This window comes from Puma concolor, chromosome F2, assembly GCF_028749965.1.
Source record: "Puma concolor isolate L17-30 chromosome F2, mPumCon1.1.hap2, whole genome shotgun sequence".
Taxonomy (NCBI): domain Eukaryota; kingdom Metazoa; phylum Chordata; class Mammalia; order Carnivora; family Felidae; genus Puma; species Puma concolor.
In genome coordinates this window covers 67,475,359-67,496,885 of record NC_141684.1, presented here as the reverse complement: position 1 = coordinate 67,496,885, position 21,527 = coordinate 67,475,359, and the positions used below count along the sequence as shown (strand labels likewise).

General features: G+C 38.2%; 1 protein-coding gene across 3 annotated transcripts in view; it reads left to right on the top strand.

The window, feature by feature from the left end:
- Positions 1-21,527, top strand: part of DNAJC5B (DnaJ heat shock protein family (Hsp40) member C5 beta) — an 89,802-nt gene that overhangs the window by 27,557 nt on the left and 40,718 nt on the right. For 2 of the 3 annotated variants that reach the window (XR_015246494.1, XM_086694936.1), the window contains exon 3: positions 280-407. Coding sequence is in view for 2 of the 3 variants with exons in the window: in XM_086694936.1 (XP_086551062.1) it covers positions 289-407 (119 nt within the window). In the remaining variant the exon portion in view is untranslated. Of the gene's footprint in view, positions 1-279; positions 408-13,774; positions 13,869-21,527 lie in introns of those variants that run through there. The other variant, XM_086694937.1, reaches the window with a different exon arrangement.

The following is a 21,527-nucleotide window of genomic DNA, read 5'->3' as shown; positions in this document are numbered from 1 at the left end:
TTTTCAACAATTCTGAACTAGCTGGGTATTTAGATTACATTTCTAACCATGTGGACAAAGCCATATTCCATTTGCATGGCTGCCTATAGCCTTTACCACCCTGACTTGAAGCTCCACTTTTGGCTCTCCTAACCCTTTTCTCCTCTTCTTTTGTGGCTGGCACAAAAATGTATTTCAGATTGTCATTTTACAAAAGGTTAAAAATAAACTATCTTTTCTTTAGAGAGTGGGATCCAGTATGCATAACCTTCATGGCTATTTCCCCTCTTTGTTTTGCAGCCTGAGAAAATGGCATGTAACATACCTAACCAAAGACAGCGGACTATGTCTACATCTGGAGAAGCTCTATATGAAGTTCTTGGTCTGCAAAAGGGAGCATCAAATGAAGAAATAAAGAAAACTTACAGGTACAGAGGAAGTTCAATGATGACATTTCTTATACTACTAGTGATAGTTATTTTGTGATAGGCATGTGCTCCCAATTAAAGACATAAGCTTCTTGCCAAAACCAAGTCATCAGTGTTTTGAACCTGATGTTCCCTGTTCTACAAAATAGGCAGTTAGGAATAGACAAGTGTGACACTGACTTTTAAAAACAATGCTCTCATGATTTGGGGCCTTAGGAAACAGAAGCCTGTGTTCTAGGCCTGCAGTGTCAGAGAGAGAGAGAGGTCACGGAGAATGACCAGGAGTTTTAACTTAACCCAAATGATAGACCATCATGGAATCTGGTAGAGGGATTTTAAAAAAGCTGGAGTGGGGGGAGCAGGGAGGGAGGCTTGTCACTATTCCTGTATTATACAGTATACTTTTCAAGTCTTCAATTTTGATTTTTCATACCTGATCTTGTTCCAAGTTAGCTATTTTTGGGAAAAACTCAAATATGTTTTTCTTTAAAGCTCCAAGGAATGAATAAAAAAAAAGTGTTGATTACAAAATAGTTTACTTACAGCACAAAATTTGGAAATTATTCAAAATGAAGACAATAACATTTATCCATAATTCTATCTCTAGCAGTAATTATTGATATTTTGGTTTTTTCTCGTTTTTTTTTTTTTTTGTCTAGAAAAAATCAGATTGGATTCATTGATACCCTCTATCTTTTCCAAGGTTCTATCATGAAAATATCTTGGTATTATTAAATATTGATTTTTTTAAATGACCACAGCCTATGGCTATTCTGTAATTATTTTATGAGATATTTTTTGAAGTTTAAGTTCTTTTAATTTTCCCCATACTTAATATCCCTGTACACAAATCATGATGCCTATTTCCAAGTATTTCATTATTTTCTTATTGAGAAATAAAGATCTGCCTTTAGAGAGAAAAAAATAAATGAAAATATAAAAGAAAGTTTCTCTTGATTTGACTTTGAATTAGGTTTTTAAAACTTATTGTACTTTATTTGACATATTGCAGTTTAGAATTTTTAAGTAGGCAAATTTCCTTTATGGATTCTGTTTTATTTGTCATGTTTAAAAAGCCACTCTCAATTACAATAAAAATACTAACCCATGTCTTATTCCAGTACATTTATAACTTATTTTTATATTAAATCTTTGATCCATTTGGAGTTTATTTTGATGTAAGTAGTGAAGGTAGGAGTCTAGATTTATTTTTTCACAAATCACTAGCCCACCAATATTTATTGATTTCACTGTTTTTACCTACTGATGGGAAATTCTTTGGCTTTGGACTGGAACCTTCACCATGTGCTAAACTGTGGTACCTGAAATGCCTTCAAGAAGCATGTGCTGGAGAATAAATGACAGAGGTGAAATTGCCATTTGTATCCAAATAGTTACATGAAAATGGTCAAGTTACATAATCAAAGTCAATATCAATCTTCTAGTTTACATTTCACTTAAGGTGCTGGGGACAGTAAGTCTTCACTGTTTCACTGCTCCCCAGAGTTATTTAGGAGTGTGCCTAGGAGCTGCTCAGCCTCCTGTGGGTGGAAACCCATAGCTGAGAGTTACTAAACTTGACCCTTAAGGCTTCAGGCTGAGACACTATGCTGGAGGTGGGGGCTTGGAATCAAAGCAATTGCACGGCAAGCTTACTACCTCTAAAGATGCTTCCCAAAATGAGAAAAAAAGTGATATCTAACTACCTTGTAAACTTTAAAACCCACTTTACTTTACAAATGTGACTTTTAATTGCCTCAATTAATTTTGTAAGCTAAAATTTCAGGTCATATCCTAATTAAGGCACTAATTATGCTGAGTTGTTCGCAAGTTTAATAATTACAACCTAAAGTCTTTTCATGTAATCAGCGTCTTGCTATTAATTTTGTTTTAATGTCATACAAATATCATTTTTTTCAGCTGATTAAGGTGATAGTATGCTGCCAAAAGCATCTACTTCTATCTAAATTACACATTTGTATTCTGCAAGTTATTCAAAATGTATAAGTAGGCTGAAAATCCACTGAGAACATTATTCTTACATTTAGAAATCGGGATCAAAGCAGTCACAAATACAGTGAAATTAAAAGTCAGTGAGGGGCGCCTGGGTGGCGCAGTCGGTTAAGCGTCCGACTTCAGCCAGGTCACGATCTCGCGGTCCGTGAGTTCGAGCCCCGCGTCCCGTGAGTTCGAGCCCCGCGTCAGGCTCTGGGCTGATGGCTCAGAACCTGGAGCCTGTTTCCGATTCTGTGTCTCCCTCTCTCTCTGCCCCTCCCCCGTTCATGCTCTGTCTCTCTCTGTCCCAAAAAAAATAAATAAACGTTGAAAAAAAAAATTAAAAAAAAAAAGTCAATGAAAGTTGGGGCACCTGGGTGGCTCAGTCGGTTAAGGGTCCGACTTCAGCTCAGGTCACGATCTCATGGTCCGTGAGTTTGAGCCCCACATCAGGCTCTGAGCTGATGGCTCAGAGCCTGGAGCCTGCTTCCAATTCTGTGTCTCCCTCTCTCTATGCCCCTCCCCCGTTCATGCTCTGTGTCTCTCTGTCTCAAAAATAAAAAAACATTAAAAAAAAATTTTAAAAAGTCAGTGAAAGTTAATAAAATTACAAATTATTGAATCCATACACTGCTTGACCACTGTTGCAATTCTTGGTTGTGCCCCTGAAAGCAAATCTGAATTAGAAGATTTCCTTCTTCTTTTACATTTTATTTTTGAGTAGATAATATATTCATCTGATTAAAATGAAAATATGCAAGCACATATACAAAAAAGAGTTTCTCTCCTGCCTCATATTCCCCAGATTCCCTCCTCAGGGAAGGCAATTTTTGTGTACCTGTCTAGAGAGATTTTAGGCCTATATAAGCTTACATAGAGACCTTCTGATCTGAGCAAAATGATGTAGACTTGTTTGTCTCTGCTTCTTCTTGCCAAGCATGACTAAAAGCTTTGGAAATAACATAAGAGACAACTAAAAGGTAGAAGGAGGAAGATGAATTAGTTAGGGACCAGAGGACCAAGGGAACAACACAGTGGCATGGCATTCAAGAGAAAGTAACCCAGACCCAGCCTTTCCTGACACCAAATCTAGCAAGAGAAGGCGGCCAAATAGCTTTATGCTTCCTCCAAACTGAGTAAGAGTCCTGCCAATAAATCTAGCCTAGAGGAAATAGCAAGGGGAACCAACTAAATGTTTCCCTAACAATAACCCACCAAAGAACTTTCCCACCAGGCAGAGACTCCCCTCTCCCAACCCAGAGACTCCACTTGACAGGGGACATTAGCAAGCAGGTTCCTGCCACAACAAGCACCCAGTCCCAAAAGTGCTTCTTGTCTCTGCAGGCTGGAGATTCCCTTCCCCCACCTAAAGGCACCAGGCCACTCATCTCAGAAAACTCCTTCACTTTCTCAACTAGTACCAAGTACCAGTGGGGGTCCCAGAGGCAGGAGAGAAACCAAGAAGACCAACATAGTACTATCAAGTCTCTGAAAATTAGACTATCAATGGAACCACAGCCCATAAAAAGTAGGCTATAACCAATATGTTAAATCTAAACAGAGTAACGGTCTGTTAAAATAAAAAATTTAAGTAGGACCCAGAGTCTCCTCATTTAATAGCCAAAATGTCCAGATACAATTAAAATCATTTATCATACAAAAAAATAAAACAAACAAGAAAATCTCAACATGAATGAGAAAAGATAATCCTCTGATTCCCACACTGAGATGAACCAGAGATTAGAATTATCTGACAAGTAGCCATCATAAGAAAAATTCAACAAGCAATTACAAATGCTCTTGAAACAAGTGAAAAGGGAAAATTTCAGAAAAGAGGTAGGAATTATAAAAAAGGACTAATGAAAATTATAGCACTGAAAAATAATAGAAATAATAAAAACAACTGATGAGTTCAATAGCAGAGTGCAGCTTACAGAGGGTAGAATCAGTGAAGTTGAGGACAGATCCATAGAATTTACGCAATCTGAACAACAGAGAGAAAATAAACCAAAAACAAACAAGCAGGGCCTCAGGAACCTGTGAGACCATAACAAAAGATCCAACATTTGTAACATTGGTGTCCTAGAAGAAGAGAAAGATAATGGGACTGAAAGAATATTCAAAGAAATAATGACTGAAAATTTCCCAAATACAACAAAACATATAAATCCACAGATCAAGCAGCTAAGTGAATTAGAAATAGGATGAATTCAAAGAAATCCATGTCCAGACACATCGTAATTACACTTCTGAAAACTAAAGACAAAGAAAATATCTTGAAAGCAGCCAGAAAGAAACAACACGTTACCTATAGGGGGATGCCAATTCAAAAGACAACAGATTTCTCATCTGAAATAACAGAGGCCAGAAGAAGTGATACACTGTTTTTCAAGTGCTGAAAGAAAATTACTGTAAACTGCAAATTCTGTATTTGATGAAACTATACCTCAGGAATTAAGGGGAAATAAAGACATTCTCACATGAAGGAAAACTAAAAGAATTTGTCACTTAGCCAGATTTACTCTTCAAGAATGGCTAAAGGACATATTTCAAAAGAAATAATAAAGGAAGAAATCTTGCATCATTAGGAAGTAAGAAAGAGCAATGGAAAGGCAGAAATATAGGTAAATACAATATACTATCTCCAGAAATTTTCTAAATTATATATGACAATTGGCACAAAAATTATAACACTATCTGATACTCAAGACAATGATATTTAAAAGTGGGGAGGATATGGAAACCTAAATGAAAAGTTTCTGCACTTCACTCAAATTGGAAAACATTGCTATCAGTAGAATGTGATGAGTTGTATATATATATATATATATATATATATATATATATATATATATATATTCAACCACTAAGAAAACTATACAAAGTAATACACTTCAAAACACTATAATAAGGCTCTTCAGCTCTGGGAGATTTCATTGAGGTTCTAGCCACCAGATTTCCAAGGATGCCCTTATGTACCCAGACTCCCAGCCCTGAATAGTAGACTGTGGTGGCTCAAGATGCATCCCTATCATAGCCCTAAAACAAAGCTACCTGATTGTGTTCTCTTTGGTAACTTGAATGAGGTAAATATAGTTCACCATTCTACTGCTGCTCAGCAAGCACTTCAGGTGTGTAATTAGATCCTTCTTTTTTTGGTACTGACTGACACATAAAAATCCTTCACTCCAAATCCAGTAGATTGTTGATCTACACATACTGTTACCCAATTATAATGAAGCCAGGAAGGCTGATCAGAGCATGTAGCATGTAGTATGTCTAGACTCTCTTAGATTCTTAATGACTTCATAACAACAAGTCTAGTTCATTATTCAACAAATATTTATTGAGCACTGTTTTAGGCACTGAGAAAAGTGCAGTGAAAAAAGATGAAATCCCTACATTCTTGAAGCCTATATTCTGGGCTGGGGGAGTAGGGAGGCTTAAAAATAGCTAAATAAACTATACAGCCTAGTAGATATTGGCAAGTACTATGGAGAAAAGCGAAGCAGGTAGTATTGATTTTAACACTAAAATCCCTCTGTTGCAGTGCATTTTAAGTATAAAGTAGCAGTTAAGAATGTAGGGTATGAAGTCAGAAAGACCTGGATTCAAACCCTTTCTCTTAACCTCATTTTATTCATAAGTAAAATGCAGATAACAGTACTGACCTCAGAGGGTTGTTAGGTTTGAATGAGGTGATACTTATAAAGTGTTTAGCCAAGTTTTAGGACACAGTTACTGGGCGACACAAAAAAATACATAAGGCATCAGAGAAAAAGGCCTATAGAATGGCATTCTTCAAAGTTAGCTGGGGTATGAATACAAGGAGACTCTCCAAGGAATATGTGTGTGTGTGTGTGTGTGTGTGTGTGTGTGTGTGTGTGTACGCGTGTGCACGCTTCCAAGTGCATGTGTGAGAGTGTGTGCATGTGTGTATGTGCATATGGGTGACTGTGTGTTTAGATTCTGTGACATTTAAATTCTAGTGAATACATTTAAAAGAGTGTTAACAACTATTTTAACATGTTAATGTCTGTAATATGCTGAAAATTACACCTTTGCATCTGTTTTATCTTACAAAAAATTTAGATACCAAGTTAAAAATGTTGAAGGGACAATTTCTCAAAATTACTTTAAGGAACACATAAGCAAAAAATTAGAATCTAATTGAGAGAGAGAGAGAAAGAGAAAGAAACCTAAACATCATACCCAAAATGATTACAAGGAGCCATTTAGGTAAATTTGGGAGAGAGGCCTGAGGGCCTTTCCTGAGGCCCTTTGTAGGTCCGATGTTGTTCAATCAGAGCATAAAACCCTCACAGGTTGTGAAATTCACTCTTCTTTTCTCCCTCTCACATTCCATGAATTCCCTGAGGTCAGGCATTATGTCTTGTCTTCCACTGCACTTTTATTAGTTCTAGCTAATATTTACCAAATTCAAAAATGCTTTGGTCAACAAAATGATTTTGCCTGTGGTATATGTCTGTGTCTCTTTAATTATATTCTCAGCTTCTTCAGGACCATTTCTCAAGGGTTTTCTCACCTAGATGAATGGAGAGTCATTCACTGACCCAGTAAAGAGAGGGACAGCTCACCAAAGAAAGACCATAGTTTCAGATTGGGACACGGTGCATTTTTTTTATGGCTATAAGACCTTCAGGTAAAATGTAGTTAGGGGATAAAAAAGGGAAAACTCTGAGAAAATAGAGCCAGTTATGTAATATAGAGAATATGAGTCTTGAGTATTCAAAATCTCATATGCAGCTTAAATGTTAGTTTTTATTTACACTGATGTGTGCATTTTTGTAACAAGATTAAGTTACAAGATTAAGTAACAAGTTAAAAATGTTGAAAGGACAATTTCTCAAAATTATTTTAAGAATAGATTAATATGCCCAAAAAGGAAGCCACCTGGTTCTTCTAGTGTTTTGGGGACAAGAGCCTAGCAAAGTGCTGGCCTACTAGATGAGAAATCAGACAAAGATCTAGCCCTTCCTTAGCCTCTCAGAATACCACAAAATCAGAGTGAGCTAGTTTTATACATTAGCACCTGGGTTTCTGTGCTTCATGAAAATGCTGAATTTATCCTCGTTGATGAGGTACCAAATATCCTGGTTCACAGGGCAGCAGGGACTTGATTTTTCTATTGCATTCAATTTCACATGGAACATTCTGGAAATCATCCTCCATCTCTGAAGAGGTGAGTTCTCAGAGTAGACCAACATGAGGCAAATGTTATGTTCACAAGAAGCAGGAAAGTGTGTCATTTCCATAGTGATCTATGGCAACCTCAATCTGTGGTGCTCTTATCCATCTTTATTAGCAATTATAGGTCAAAACAGAGGCTGCTTATGAATAAAGTGTAAATGTCAGGGGAATGCATAGCTAATAGAAGAATTGTAAATATTTACAAGGCAAAGTGATGATTCAAGCTCACAAGATAAACTGAAATTAATCTCTATCAGTACTAATTTGTTTCCTGAATTCTAAAACCTTCCACTAAAAAGAAGAGTATATGAGGCTATGTCAGTTATCTTTCAGGTCAGGGGCATATCCTCCCTTCTCCCATGGAAAGTCTACTTGGTCCTCCCAGTTCTTCATGCAACTTCATTTGTTCCTGGGCACTACAATCATTATGATCAATGACTTTTCTTTCCATTCATTCATTCAATGCCTATTTGTATTGGATACTTATTTATATTATACTATGAGAAAATGAATATAAATACCTATCTATATATCTGTAACTACCTGAATACATGTAATTTGTACCACTTAAAAATCTTACCTTATAAAGAGTTAGACTTAGTAAGGTTAAAAGATATATACAGAATGACAAGCAAAATAAGGGAGACTGTGGTGAGTAAAATAGACTGACTTGAGTATAGAGTTCATATTAATCATTTAAACGAAAGTGAATGCTTCATTCCATCATTCATTCTTGTCCTAGGTACTGTGCCAGTATCTATAAGGAAATCATTGTCACTGACCTCATGTAACTTGAGATATAATGCAGGAAACAGAAATGAATCAAATGTTGATAAAAATTAGTATATAATTACCAATGAGATAAAATATTTTGGGGAAAAAAAGCATTGCTCCATGAGAATTTATAACAAAGAAGCTAATTTTGGACTCAGGAGTATGGAAGTCTTCCCTGAGAAAGTGAATGCAGTCTTTCTTCACTTATTCATTCTTTTTTCTTTTTGCTCCTCTGACTGGATAATTTCCAATGTCCTATCCTCCAGGTTGCTGATTCTTTCTCCTACATGGTTGAGTCTACTTTTGAACTCTCTATTGAATTCTTCAGTTCAGTTACTGTATTTTCAACTCTAAGCTTTCTGTTTGGATTTTTTGATGGTTGCTATTTTCTTGTCAAATTTCTCATTTTGTTCATGTGTTGTTTTCCTAATTTTGTTTGTTTAGGTTTTCTTTTAGTTCACTAAACTTCCTTAAAGAGATTATTCCAAATTCTTTGACCATTCATAGATCTCCATTTCTTTAGGATCAGTTATTAGAACTTTATTAGTTTCCTTTGATGGTGTTATATTTACCTGATTTTTCATGATCCTTGATTCCTTTCTTTGGTACCTGTGCCTTTGAGTAGTGGGATTCCTATTCCAGACTTTACAGGTTTGCTTTGGCAAAAACAGTTTTTCACCAGTCAACTAAGTTTGGGTGTATCTGATGATGATGTTTTTGAGCAAGTGGGGCCTCCTATTATGGCCTATTTGGGGGTAAAGCCACTGTCTGGGCTCTGAGGACAAGCAAGAGGGTCTGTGCCACTGGCTAAGAACAGCTGAATGGGACCATTGGCTTGGTTTCCTACCCAATCAAGGGGTGTAGAATAGGCTCTGCAGTTGTCTGAATTTTCTGGTCAGGCTTACTAAATGGTCAGGACTGGGCATTGTATTCAGTGGTAGATGGGTTTATGAATTCGCTTCCCTGACCTGGCAGAGCAGCAGACCAGGGCTCAGGGCTTATACAGCTCTTTTGGGGGCCCAAATCAAGCCTGAGTGTGCACTGAATTCCCTGGTTATGTAAGGCCACTGGTTTTGCTCCACAGATGATAGAAGTTTCAGGGTATGTTCCCTTTTCAAGTGCCACTGTACAGAGGGCTATTCAATGTACTAGGCAACTTCTGTGTGCTCTGGTTAGCTTCCTTGGTAGGACAGGCTGAATGCTATATTTAGTGATGAGCAGGTCTATGAATTAGATTTCCTGAACAGGCACAGTAGGGGGAGTAGCTCTAAAATTAGTACATTTCTTTGTTGTCTTAAGTCAACCTAAGCTCCCCAAGCTCCCCGGCCAAACAGGGCTACTGGATTTACCCTGCAAACTATTGTCTCTGTCTTCTCTTCTCTCTGCTCAAATGGTGCTAGGCTGCACAGCTTCAAGTTGTTGCTGGCCCTCTGGTCAGATGGGGCTGGAGAACTTTCTCCACAAGGGGTGGGGTTATATCTCAGCCCCCTTGCTGAGACAGGTGGGAATGGGAGTGGATGATCCAGGCTCCTCTCAATTTCCCAAACAGACTAGTTGAGAGAGGCCAGGTACTACCCTTAGCCTTTCCTTTCAATTAATATGCCTGCCTGTGCACAACACAGGAAGCCTCCATGCCTGGTACTGGCATTGCTCTGCAGGTGATCAGCTCTGCCTGTCTACTTCTTGGCTCGAGTGCCACTGGGCTACACAGCTTTCAGGAGTTGTCAACAGCCTTTCTGATCAGATGGGGATGAAGGCACTCCCCACAGAAAGTGAGGCTGTGACTCAGCACCCTGCCTGGGTAAAAGCAAACCAATCTCTAGGCCTGGCAAAACTCCTCATTTGAGGATCCAAATCAGGCAAATCTGGACCCTGCCAGGTTCCCTGGTCAGAGTGTACCCCCAACTTAGTTCTGCAGATGAGCAAAACTGCTGGTTAGGATTACAACTTGGGCACTGCAGGTATGAACTCAGTCTCCCAAGTTCTATGTGCTGGTTGTTGTAATTCCCTTACTCCTTCATCATTACAGTAAGATTCCCAGTGCCTGGGCCCCAAAGAATCCCTTGCAATACTTGTGATTCAAGACTAGAGGAGAGCTCCTATAAAGTGACCCACAAGGCTGGGGGAGATTGGTTGTCTCCCCCTGGGTTCTCTTCATCCACTGGAGGAACCTGAGGCTCAGGGAGACCTCTCCACTTGGGGTTGTGCTGTCTTAGGGAGGGGGCAATGTGGTTAACGTGTAACCACTTCTCTTCCCTTCTAATGAAGTTTGTCTTGGTCTGAGGTGCAGGGGAGTGCTTCAGCCTCACCCCCATGTTCTAGGATTCTCTCAGTGTTGTCTTTTTTTAAAATAGATGTTAGTAGTTGTTCTTTCAAGGGGAAGTGAAGTCAGGAACCACCTATGTCAACATCTTGGTGACATCACTTCTATACTGCCTTGATTTTATTACAATTTACACCAATTTCTTGAAGGTAACAAAAAAAAAAAGCCAGAAGGGCAAGGCCAAGAGCCACAATGAAGCAATGATAACAAGAATAATAAAAATAACCAATATAAATGGAATACTTATTATGTGCCAGGCACTGTGTTCAGTGATTTGTATTCATTTTTCTATTTAATTCTCACATCTCTAGTGTAGGTACTTTGTTATATTCATTTTACAGTTTTCTCAACCTCCTATAAGGGTAAGTTAAGTAGCTGTCCAAAGTTACACAGCAGTACATAGTGGAGTTAATACTGGCACTGGGTTGTCTTACTCTAGAACCCACTGCTTTCAATTACTACATCTTTGATTTTAGAACAGCTCCCATGAATCCCAAAGATTCAAAGACCAGATTCTGAGTGATGAGTCATTCTGGAAAATGGAGTAAAGATTAATGTCTGAGAAGAAAGTCTAGGGATGAAATTCAGGGTTCTTATCCTCAGTTGGGATTTAAAGATGGAAGTAGGGAGAGGAATCCAGAATGAGCATAGAGGTTTAAGTTACAAACAATGTGGGTAAGTGGGTCCACTATTGGCACAGCCTGGGAATGACTGTACATCCCAGCTAATATGATATCTGTCCTTTCACTAGACAGAGTAGCTTTTGGCACTGACAGCAAGGTTCTCTATATTTGATAGTTAAAAGAGTAAGATCTGCCAAGGAATCCTTATAGGTCATAAGGTAAGGCAATGCACCTTTTCCTGGCAATACTATTAAGTCCAATTGCTTCTTAAGTCATCTGTTGATAAACTAAAATCATGTCATCATTCAGCCTATGCTACCTTCCAATATTCTGCACCTTTAGCTATGCCTGATGGACTAAGTGCTTAATAAATAACTGGTAAATAAATGCATGAATAAAATCATAAATGAGAAAAAGCAATGTTTGCCTTCTTGTGTGCTTTAGCAATGGGCATTGAGCCAAATAATCTCATATAGTAATTGAAAGAAATTACATGAACATAAATTTAAAAGTAGGGGTATGAAGGTACAACACTGTTAGACTTCATTAAAAATTGTTAATCTATTAGGTACGAAAATATTCCTTAAATCTTCTTAATGTCTATCAGTATTCACCTAACAGAAGCATAAATAATCCAAGTATACTTTCAAATGAATATGTTTTCCATAAACTTCAATACATTTTACTGAAATTGGTATAGATATTAAAACTATCAGTAGATGATTATGACAGTGAAAGTGGTGGAATAAGGAACTCTAAAAGTCAGCTCTTCCATAAAAACAACTAAAAATCTGAAAAGAACTGTCAGAATCAAACTTTTCAGAATCTGGAAATTAACCAAAAGCCTATGGCAATTGAGCTGTACTTACATATATATTTTAACACTAACTATTGATAAGAATGGTGATTTTCAGGGCATTTTAGGTTGCCTTAGTCCCATACCCTGCTTCTCAGCTCAGTGGTAAACTTGAAAATAACTGCTAGCACTCCCAGTAAGAATATTAGTAGTGGTACCAGAGGATTGCAAAAAGACCTAATTTTCAAATAATTATCAATTTGTTAATCTGTGTGGGCTCTCTGAAAAACCCACTCAAAAGGCTTGTCTTTTCTCACCTAAATCAAATTGTGTCAGCGCTAAAGCTGACATGAGAGGGCAGGGGGGATATTTGTTGAAAATATTTATAGGAAAATTTTTAGTTATTGATACCTGAGGTAATGGATAACAGTTGGCACAACAGTAAACTTACTAAAAAAAACTTGGGAGAAAAGGCTGAGGAATGAGATGTTTTGGGGAAGTAGGGCTTTGAAAAGTTCTGACATATCCCAGGGAATCTAGAAGCTCCTCACCTGCTCACAGGTGTGCACACGCTCAGGAAAGACCGGAGAAAGAACTCAAGAACTAGGGTTGCCTGGGGGGCTCAGTCAGTTAAGCGTCCAACTTTGGCTCAGGTCATGATCTCATGGTTTGTGGGCTCAAGCCCCATGTCAGAGTCTGTGCTGACAGCTCAGAGCCTGGAGCCTGCTTCAGATTCTGTGTCTGTCTCTCTCTCTCTGTCCCTCCCCCACTCAAGCTCTGTCTCTCAAAAATAAACAAACATTAGAAACAAAGAAATATATATATATATATATATATATATATATATATATATATATGTATGCATATATGCCTAACAACAAAGCCCCAAAATGCATGCAGAAAAACCTGATGGAACTAAAGGGAGAGACAGATAGTTCAACAATTGTAACTGGAGACTTCAACACCTCACTTTCAGTAGTGGACACAACAACTAGGCAGAAGATCAGCAAGGAAACATAAGACTTGTACAATACTATAAATCAACTAGAATTACTAGACATCTATAGAACACTCTACCCAATAATACAAGTACATGTGGGATATTCTCCAAGTTTAACAATGTTAGGCCACAAAACAAGTATCAATAAATTCAGAAACATTTAAGTCAAACGAAGTATGTTCTCTTGTCACAATGGAATAAAATTTGAAATCAATAACAGAAGGAAATTTGCAAAATTCAGAAACATGTAGAAATTAAACAATACACTCCTCAATAACTAATGAGTAAAAGAAGAAATCACAGGGTAAATTGGAAATACTATGGGATCGATGAAAGAAAAAACATATCATACCAAAACATATGGGATGCAGTGAAAGCAATTCTCAGAAGGGAATTTAGAATGGCAAATGCCTACATTCAAAAGGAAGAAAGATCTCAAATAATTTAAACTTCCATTTTAAGAAACCAGAAGAATCACAAACTAGACCAAAAGCAGGAGGGAAAAAAGAATAGTGAATATTAGAGTGGAAATAAATAAAATAGGGAATAGAAGAATGAGAATATCCACAAAACCCAAAACTGGTTATTTGAAAATACGGACAACATCAAAGTCGTTGCAAATGACAAGATTTTCTCCTTCTTCCAGACTATGGAGAGAGCGCCAATGTCCATCAACTGATGAATGGATAAAGAAGATGTGGTGTATATATACAATGGGATATTACTCAGCCATCAAGAAGTATGAAATCTTGTCATTTGCAATGATGTGATGGAGCTTGAGTGTATTTTGCTAAGTGAAATAAGTCAAACAGAAAGACAAATACCATATGATTTCACTCATTTGTGGAATTTAAGAAACATAAAATATTGGGGCGCCTGGGTGGCGCAGTCGGTTAAGCGTCCGACTTCAGCCAGGTCAGGATCTCGCGGTCCGTGAGTTCGAGCCCCGCGTGGGGCTCTGGGCTGATGGCTCAGAGCCTGGAGCCTGTTTCCGATTCTGTGTCTCCCTCTCTCTCTGCCCCTCCCCCGTTCATGCTCTGTCTCTCTCTGTCCCAAAAATAAATAAACGTTGAAAAAAAAAATTAAAAAAAAAAAGAAACATAAAATATGAATATATGGGAGAGGGAAAAAAGAAAAGAGAGAGAAACAAACCATAAGAGACTCTTAAAGATACAGAACAAACTGAGGGTTGATGGAGGGAGGTGGGTAGGGGATAAGCTAGATGGGTGAAGGGTGTTAAGGAGGACACTTGTTGTGATGAGCACTGGGTGTTGAATGTAAGTGATGAATTACTGAATTCTATTCCTGAAACCAATATTGCACTGTATGTTAACTAACTAGAATATAAATAAAAATTTGTAAAGAAAAAAAGAAAAAGATATTCCATGCTCATAGGTTGGAAGATTTAATACTGTTAAAATGTCCATACAACTGAAGGCAATCTACAGATTCAATGCAATACCTATCGAAATTCCAATAGCATTTTTCACATAAATAGAACAAAGAATCTTCAAATTTGTTTGGAAGCACAAGAGATGCATAATAGCCAAAGCAATCTTGAGAAAGAAGAACAAAGTTGAAAGTATCATGCTTTGTGATTTCAAGCTATGTTTACAAAGCCTATAATAATTAAAATAGTGCAGTATTGGCATAAAAACAGACACAGATTCATGGATACAATAGAGAGCTCAGGAATAAATCCAGGCACATATGGCCAATTAACTTACAACAAAAGAAGCAAGAATATACCATGGGGAAAGAACAGTCTCTTCAACAAATAGTGCTGGGAAAACTGGAAAGCTACATGCAAAAGAATGAAACTTGACCACCATCTTACACCACACACAAACATCACCTCAAAATAAATTAAAGATCTGAATGTAAGACCTGAAATCCTAAAACTCCTAGCAGGAAACTTAGGCAGTAAACTCTTAGACATGGATCTTGGTGATGCTTTCTGGATTTGTCAACAAAAGCAAAAGCAACTAGAGCAAAAATAAACAAGTGGGACTACATAAAACTAAAAAGATTTTGTATAGCAAAGGAAACCATCAACAAAATGAAAAAGTCAACTTACCTAATGAAAGAAAATATTTGCAAATCATATGTCCACTAAAGGATCAATATCCAAAGTTTATAAAGAAAATGTAAAACTCAATAGCAAACAACCAAACAATCTAATTTAAAAATGGGAAGAAGATCTGATTAGATAATTTTCCAAGAAGATCTACAGATGGTCAACAGTTATAGGAAAATATGCTCATCACTAATAATTGGGAAAATGCAAATCAAAACCACAGTGATATACTAATAACAAAGTAGCAGAAAGAGAAATTAAGAAAACAATCCCATTTAAAATTGCACCTAACAGCCTCCCCAAATCTAGGAATAAACCTAACCAAGGAGGTGAAAGACCTTTGACAACTATAAAATCTTGATGAAAAAACTGAAGATGGCACCAAAAAATGGACAGATATACATGATTATGTATTAGAAGAATTAATATCATTAAAATGTCCATACTACCCAAAGCAATCCACAAATTGAGTGCAATCCTTATCAAAATACCAACAGAATTTTTACAGAACTAGAACAAATAACATTAAAATTTGTATGAACTATAGACTCCCAAATAGCCAAAGCAATCTTGAGGAAGAAGAACAGAGCTGGAGATATCATAATCCCAGATTTCAAGATATACTACAAAGCTGTAGTAATCAAAACAGTATGGTACTGGCTCAAAAATAATACAACATAGAACAAAATAGAGTGCCCAGAAATAAACCCATGCTTATATGGTCAATTAATCTATGACAAGGGAGGCAAAAACATACAATGTGGAAAAGACAATCTCTTCAATAAATGATGTTGGGAAATTAGACAGCTACATGCTAAAGAATGAAACTGGACCATTTTCTCACATCATACACAAAAATAAACTCAAAGTGAATTAAAGACCTAAATGTGAGACATGAAAGCATAAAACTCCTAAAAGAAAATTAGGCAGTAATCTCTTTGACATGGACCCTAGCAACACTTTTCTACATATGTCTCCTCAGGCAAGGGAAACAAAAGCAAAAATAAACTACTGGTATGACGGCAAAATAAAAAGGTTTTGCACAGTGAGGGAAACCATCAACAACATGAAAGGGTAACCTACTGCATGGGAGAAGATACTCACAAATGACATTGGATAAGGGGCTAATATCCAAAATATATAAATACTTATGCAACACAACATGAGAAAACAAATAATCCAATTAAAAACTAGGCAGAGGACCTAAATAGACATTTTTTTTCCCCAAAGAAGACCTACAGATAGCCAACAGACACATTAAAAGGTACTTAACATCACTAATCATCATGGAAATGCAAATCAAAACCACAATGAGATATCATCTTATACCTGTCAGAAAGGCTAGAATCCAAAACACAAGAAATAACAAGTGTTGGCAAAGATATGGAGAAAGACAGCCCTTGTGCACTGTTGGTGGGAATGTAAATTGGTACAGCCAATGTGGAAAACAGCATGGAAGCTCCTCAAGAAATTAAAAATAAAAATACAGTAAGATTCGGTAATTCCACTACTGGTATTTATCCAAAGAAAATGAAAACAATAACTTGAAAAGACATGCATCCCTGTTTACTACAGTTATTTACATTAGGCAACATATGGAATCAATACAAGTATGCATTAATAGATAAATGGATGAACAAAGCTGTAATAATCAAGACAGCATGGTATTGGCACAAGAACAGACACATAGACCAATGGAATAGAATAGAGACTCCAGAATTGGACCCACAAAAGTATGGCCAACTAATCTTTGACAAAGCAGGAAAGAATATCCAGTGGGAAAAAGACAGTCTCTTTAACAAATGGTGCTGGGAGAACTGGACAGCAACATGCAGAAGAATGAAACTAGACCACTTTCTTACACCATTCACAAAAATAAACTCAAAATGGATGAAGGACCTGAATGTGAGGCAGGAAACCATCAAAACCCTAGAAGAGAAAGCAGGAAAAAATCTCTCTGACCTCAGCTGCAGTAATTTCTTACTTGACACATCTCCAAAGGCAAGGGAAACAAAAGCAAAAATGAAGTATTGGGACCTCATGAAGATAAAAAGCTTCTGCACTGCAAAGGAAACAATCAACAAAACTAAAAGGCAACCAACAGAATGGGAAAAGATAGTTGCAAATGACATATCGGGCAAAGGGCTAGTATCCAAAATCTATAAAGAACTCACCAAACTCCACACCCAAAAAACAAATAATCCAGTGAAGAAATGGGCAGAAGAAATGAATAGACACTGCTCTAAAGAAGACATTCAGATGGCCAACAGGCACATGAAAAGATGTTCAATGTCACTCCTCATCAGGGAAATACAAGTCAAAACCACACTGAGATACCATCTCATGCCAGTCAGAGTGGCTAAAATGAACAAATCAGGAAACTATAGATGTGGAGAGGATGTAGAGAAACGGGAACCCTCTTGCACTGTTGGTGGGAAGCCAAACTGGTGCAGCCACTCTGGAAAACAGTGTGGAGGTTCCTCAAAAAATTAAAAATAGATCTACCCTATGACCCAGCAGTAGCACTGCTAGGAATTTACCCAAGGGATACAGGAGTACTGATGCATAGGGGCACACGTACCCCAATGTTTATAGCAGCACTTTCAACAATAGCCAAATTATGGAGAGCCTAAATGTCCATCAACTGATGAATGGATAAAGAAATTGTGGTTTATATACACAATGGAATACTACGTGGCAATGAGAAAAAATGAAATATGGCCTTTTGTAGCAACGTGGATGGAACTGGAGAGTGTTATGCTAAGTGAAATAAGCCATACAGAGAAAGACAGATACCATATGTTTTCACTCTTATGTGGATCCTGAGAAACTTAACAGAAGACCATGAGGGAGGGGAAGGGGAAAAAATAAAGTTAGAGAGGGAGGGAGCCAAACCATAAGAGACTCTTAAAAACTGAGAATAAAATGAGGGTTGATGGGGGGATGGGAGGGAGGGGAAAGTGGGTGATGGGCACTGAGGAGGGCACCTGTTGGGATGAGCACTGGGTATTATATGGAAACCAATTTGACAATAAATTTCATATTAAAGAAACTCAAAAAAAGAAGATGTACTATATATGTATATATATATTATGGTATATATGTATGTATGATATGATGCATATATAATGTGTATATAACATATATGTATATACATATATAATGGAATATTACTCATCCATAAAAAAGAATGAGATCTTGTCATTTGCAACAACATGGATGGATCTAGAGGGTATTATGCTTAAGGAAATAAGGTAGAGAAAGACAAATACTGTGATTTCACTTATATTTGGAATCCAAAAAACAAAACCAAACAACAAACAAACAAAAAAAAAGAAGCAGAAATAAACCCCTACAGAAAATGAACTGATGATTGTTGGGGTGGGGGGGGAGGCATAATGGGCAAAACGGGTGAAGGGGAGAGGGAAGTACAAGTCTCCAGTTATGGAATGGATAAATCATGGGAATGAAAGGCACACCACAGGGAAATAGTCCATAGTATTATAACAGCATTGTATCGTGATAGGTGGTAGCTATACTTGTAGTGAGCATAGCGTAACATACAGAGTTGTCAAATCACTGAGTTGTACACTAGAAATTAACATAATATTGTTTTGTAATGTTGTGTGTCAAACACACCTCAATAAAAAATGTTTAAATCACAATGAGATTACTTTGTGCCTATCATAATGGCTAGTATCATAAAGACAAAAGATGAGTGTGGTGATGATGTGGAGAAAAGGGAACCCTTGTGCATTGTTGGTGAGAACGTAAGTTGGTGCAGTCACTATGGAATACATTATAGAAAGTCCTCAAAAAACAAAACAAAACTACTACATGATTCAGCAATGCCACTTCTGGGTATTTATCTGATGGAAATGAAAAAACTAACTGGAAAAGATATATGTACTTCTATATTCACTGCAGCATTTTTTCAATACCCAAGACACGGAAACAACTTAAGTGTCCATTGATGGATGAATGTATAAATAAAATGTAGCATATATATACAAGGGAATATTGTTGGGCTATAAAAAGGAAGGAAATCCTATCATTTACAACAATATGGATGAGATTTGAGGGCATTACACTAAGTGAAATAAGTGAGACAGAGAAAGACCAGTACTTATGGTCTCACTTACACGTGAAATAGAAAGAAGAAAAGAAAGAAAGAAAGAAAGAAAGAAAGAAAGAAAGAAGAAAGGAGAAAGAAAGAAAAAGAAAGAAAGAAAGAAAGAAAGAAAGAAAGAAAGAAAGGAGAAAGAAAGAAAGAAAGAAAGAAAGAAAGAAAGAAAGAGCCCTAAATACATAGATACAGAGAATAGATTGGTGTTTGCCAGAGGTGAGGGGTAGGGGTGAAGGTCAAAAGGTACAAACTTACAGTTATAAAATAAATCACTCTTGTATAAAAAAAATAAAATAAACAAAAGGAGGCTATACATGTTTAATAAAGATCAAATTGCCATAACATGATGGTATGTGTATGCAATGCTATGCCATAAATATTGCACAATATATTTAACTACCATGGAGGGGAAAAACATCAAATAATTAACAGTATAATCACATTCCAAAAAAGTTGCCAAGAAAATGTTAAATAGCTTTGAAGCTGACAATTCAGTAGTATATTTAAAAAAACAGAAAACAGGGGGGAGAGAGGGAAGATGGCGGCGTAGGAGGACGCTGGGCTCACCGAGCGTCCTGCTGATCACTTAGATTCCACCTACACCTGCCTAAATAACCCAGAAAACCACCAGAGGATAGCAGAACGGAGTCGCCGGAGCCAAGCACAGACGAGAGGCCCACGGAAGAGGGTAGGAAGGGCGGCAAGGCGGTGCGCGCTCCACGGACTGGCGGGAGGGAGCCGGGACGGAGGGGCGGCTCGCCGGCCAAGCAGAGCCCGCGAGACTGGCTTGCAAAAAGCGGAGGGGCCTGACGGACTGTGTTCCGACAGCAAGCGCGACTTAGCGTCTGAGAGGTCATAAGTGAACAGCTCTGCTCAGAAAGCGGGAAGGCTGGAGGACAAAGGGAAGGAGAGCTGCTGAGCCCCCTGATGACAGAGCTCAGTTTGGTGGGGAACAAAGGCACTCGCCAGCGCCATCTCCCCCACCCATCCCCCAGCCAAAATCCCAAAGGGAACCAGTTCCTGCCAGGGAACTTGCTCGCTCCACGCAAACACCCAACTCTGCGCTTCTGCGGAGCCAAACCTCCGGCAGCGTATCTGACTCCCTCCTGCTGCCACAGGGCCCCTCCTGAAGTGGATCACCTAAGGAGAAGCAAGCTAAGCCTGCCCCTCCTGCCCCCATGCACCTTGCCTACCCACCCCAGCTAAGACGCCAGATCCCCAGCATCACAAGCCTGGCAGTGTGCAAGTAGCCCAGACAGGCCACCCCACCCCACAGTGAATCCCGCCCCTAGGAGAGGGGAAGAGAAGGTACGCACCAGTCTGACTGTGGCCCCAGCGGTGGGCTGGGGGCAGACATCAGGTCTGACTGCGGCTCCGCCCACCAACTCCAGTTATACACCACAGCACAGGGGAAGTGCCCTGCAGGTCCTCACCACGCCAGGGACTATCCAAAATGACCAAGCGGAAGAATTCCCCTCACAAGAATCTCCAGGAAATAACAACATCTAATGAGCTGATCAAAAAGGATTTAAATAATATAACAGAAAGTGAATTTAGAATAATAGTCATCAAATTAATCGCTGGGCTTGAAAACAGTATAGCTGACAGCAGAGAATCTCTTGCTACAGAGATCAAGGGACTAAGGAACAGTCACGAGGAGCTGAAAAATGCTTTAAACGAAATGCATAACAAAATGGAAACCACCACGGCTCGGATTGAAGAGGCAGAGGAGAGAATAGGTGAACTAGAAGATAAAGTTATGGAAAAAGAGGAAGCTGAGAAAAAGAGAGATAAAAAAATCCAGGAGTATGAGGGGAAAATTAGAGAACTAAGTGATACACTAAAGAGAAATAATATACGCATAATTGGTATCCCAGAGGAGGAAGAGAGAGGGAAAGGTGCTGAAGGGGTACTTGAAGAAATAATAGCTGAGAACTTCCCTGAACTGGGGAAGGAAAAAGGCATTGAAATCCAAGAGGCACAGAGAACTCCCTTCAGACATAACTTGAATTGATCTTCTGCACGACATATCATAGTGAAACTGGCAAAATACAAGGATAAAGAGAAAATTCTGAAAGCAGCAAGGGGTAAACGTGCCCTCACATATAAAGGGAGACCTATAAGACTCATGACTGATCTCTCTTTTGAAACTTGGCAGGCCAGAAAGAATTGGCACGAGATTTTCAGTGTGCTAG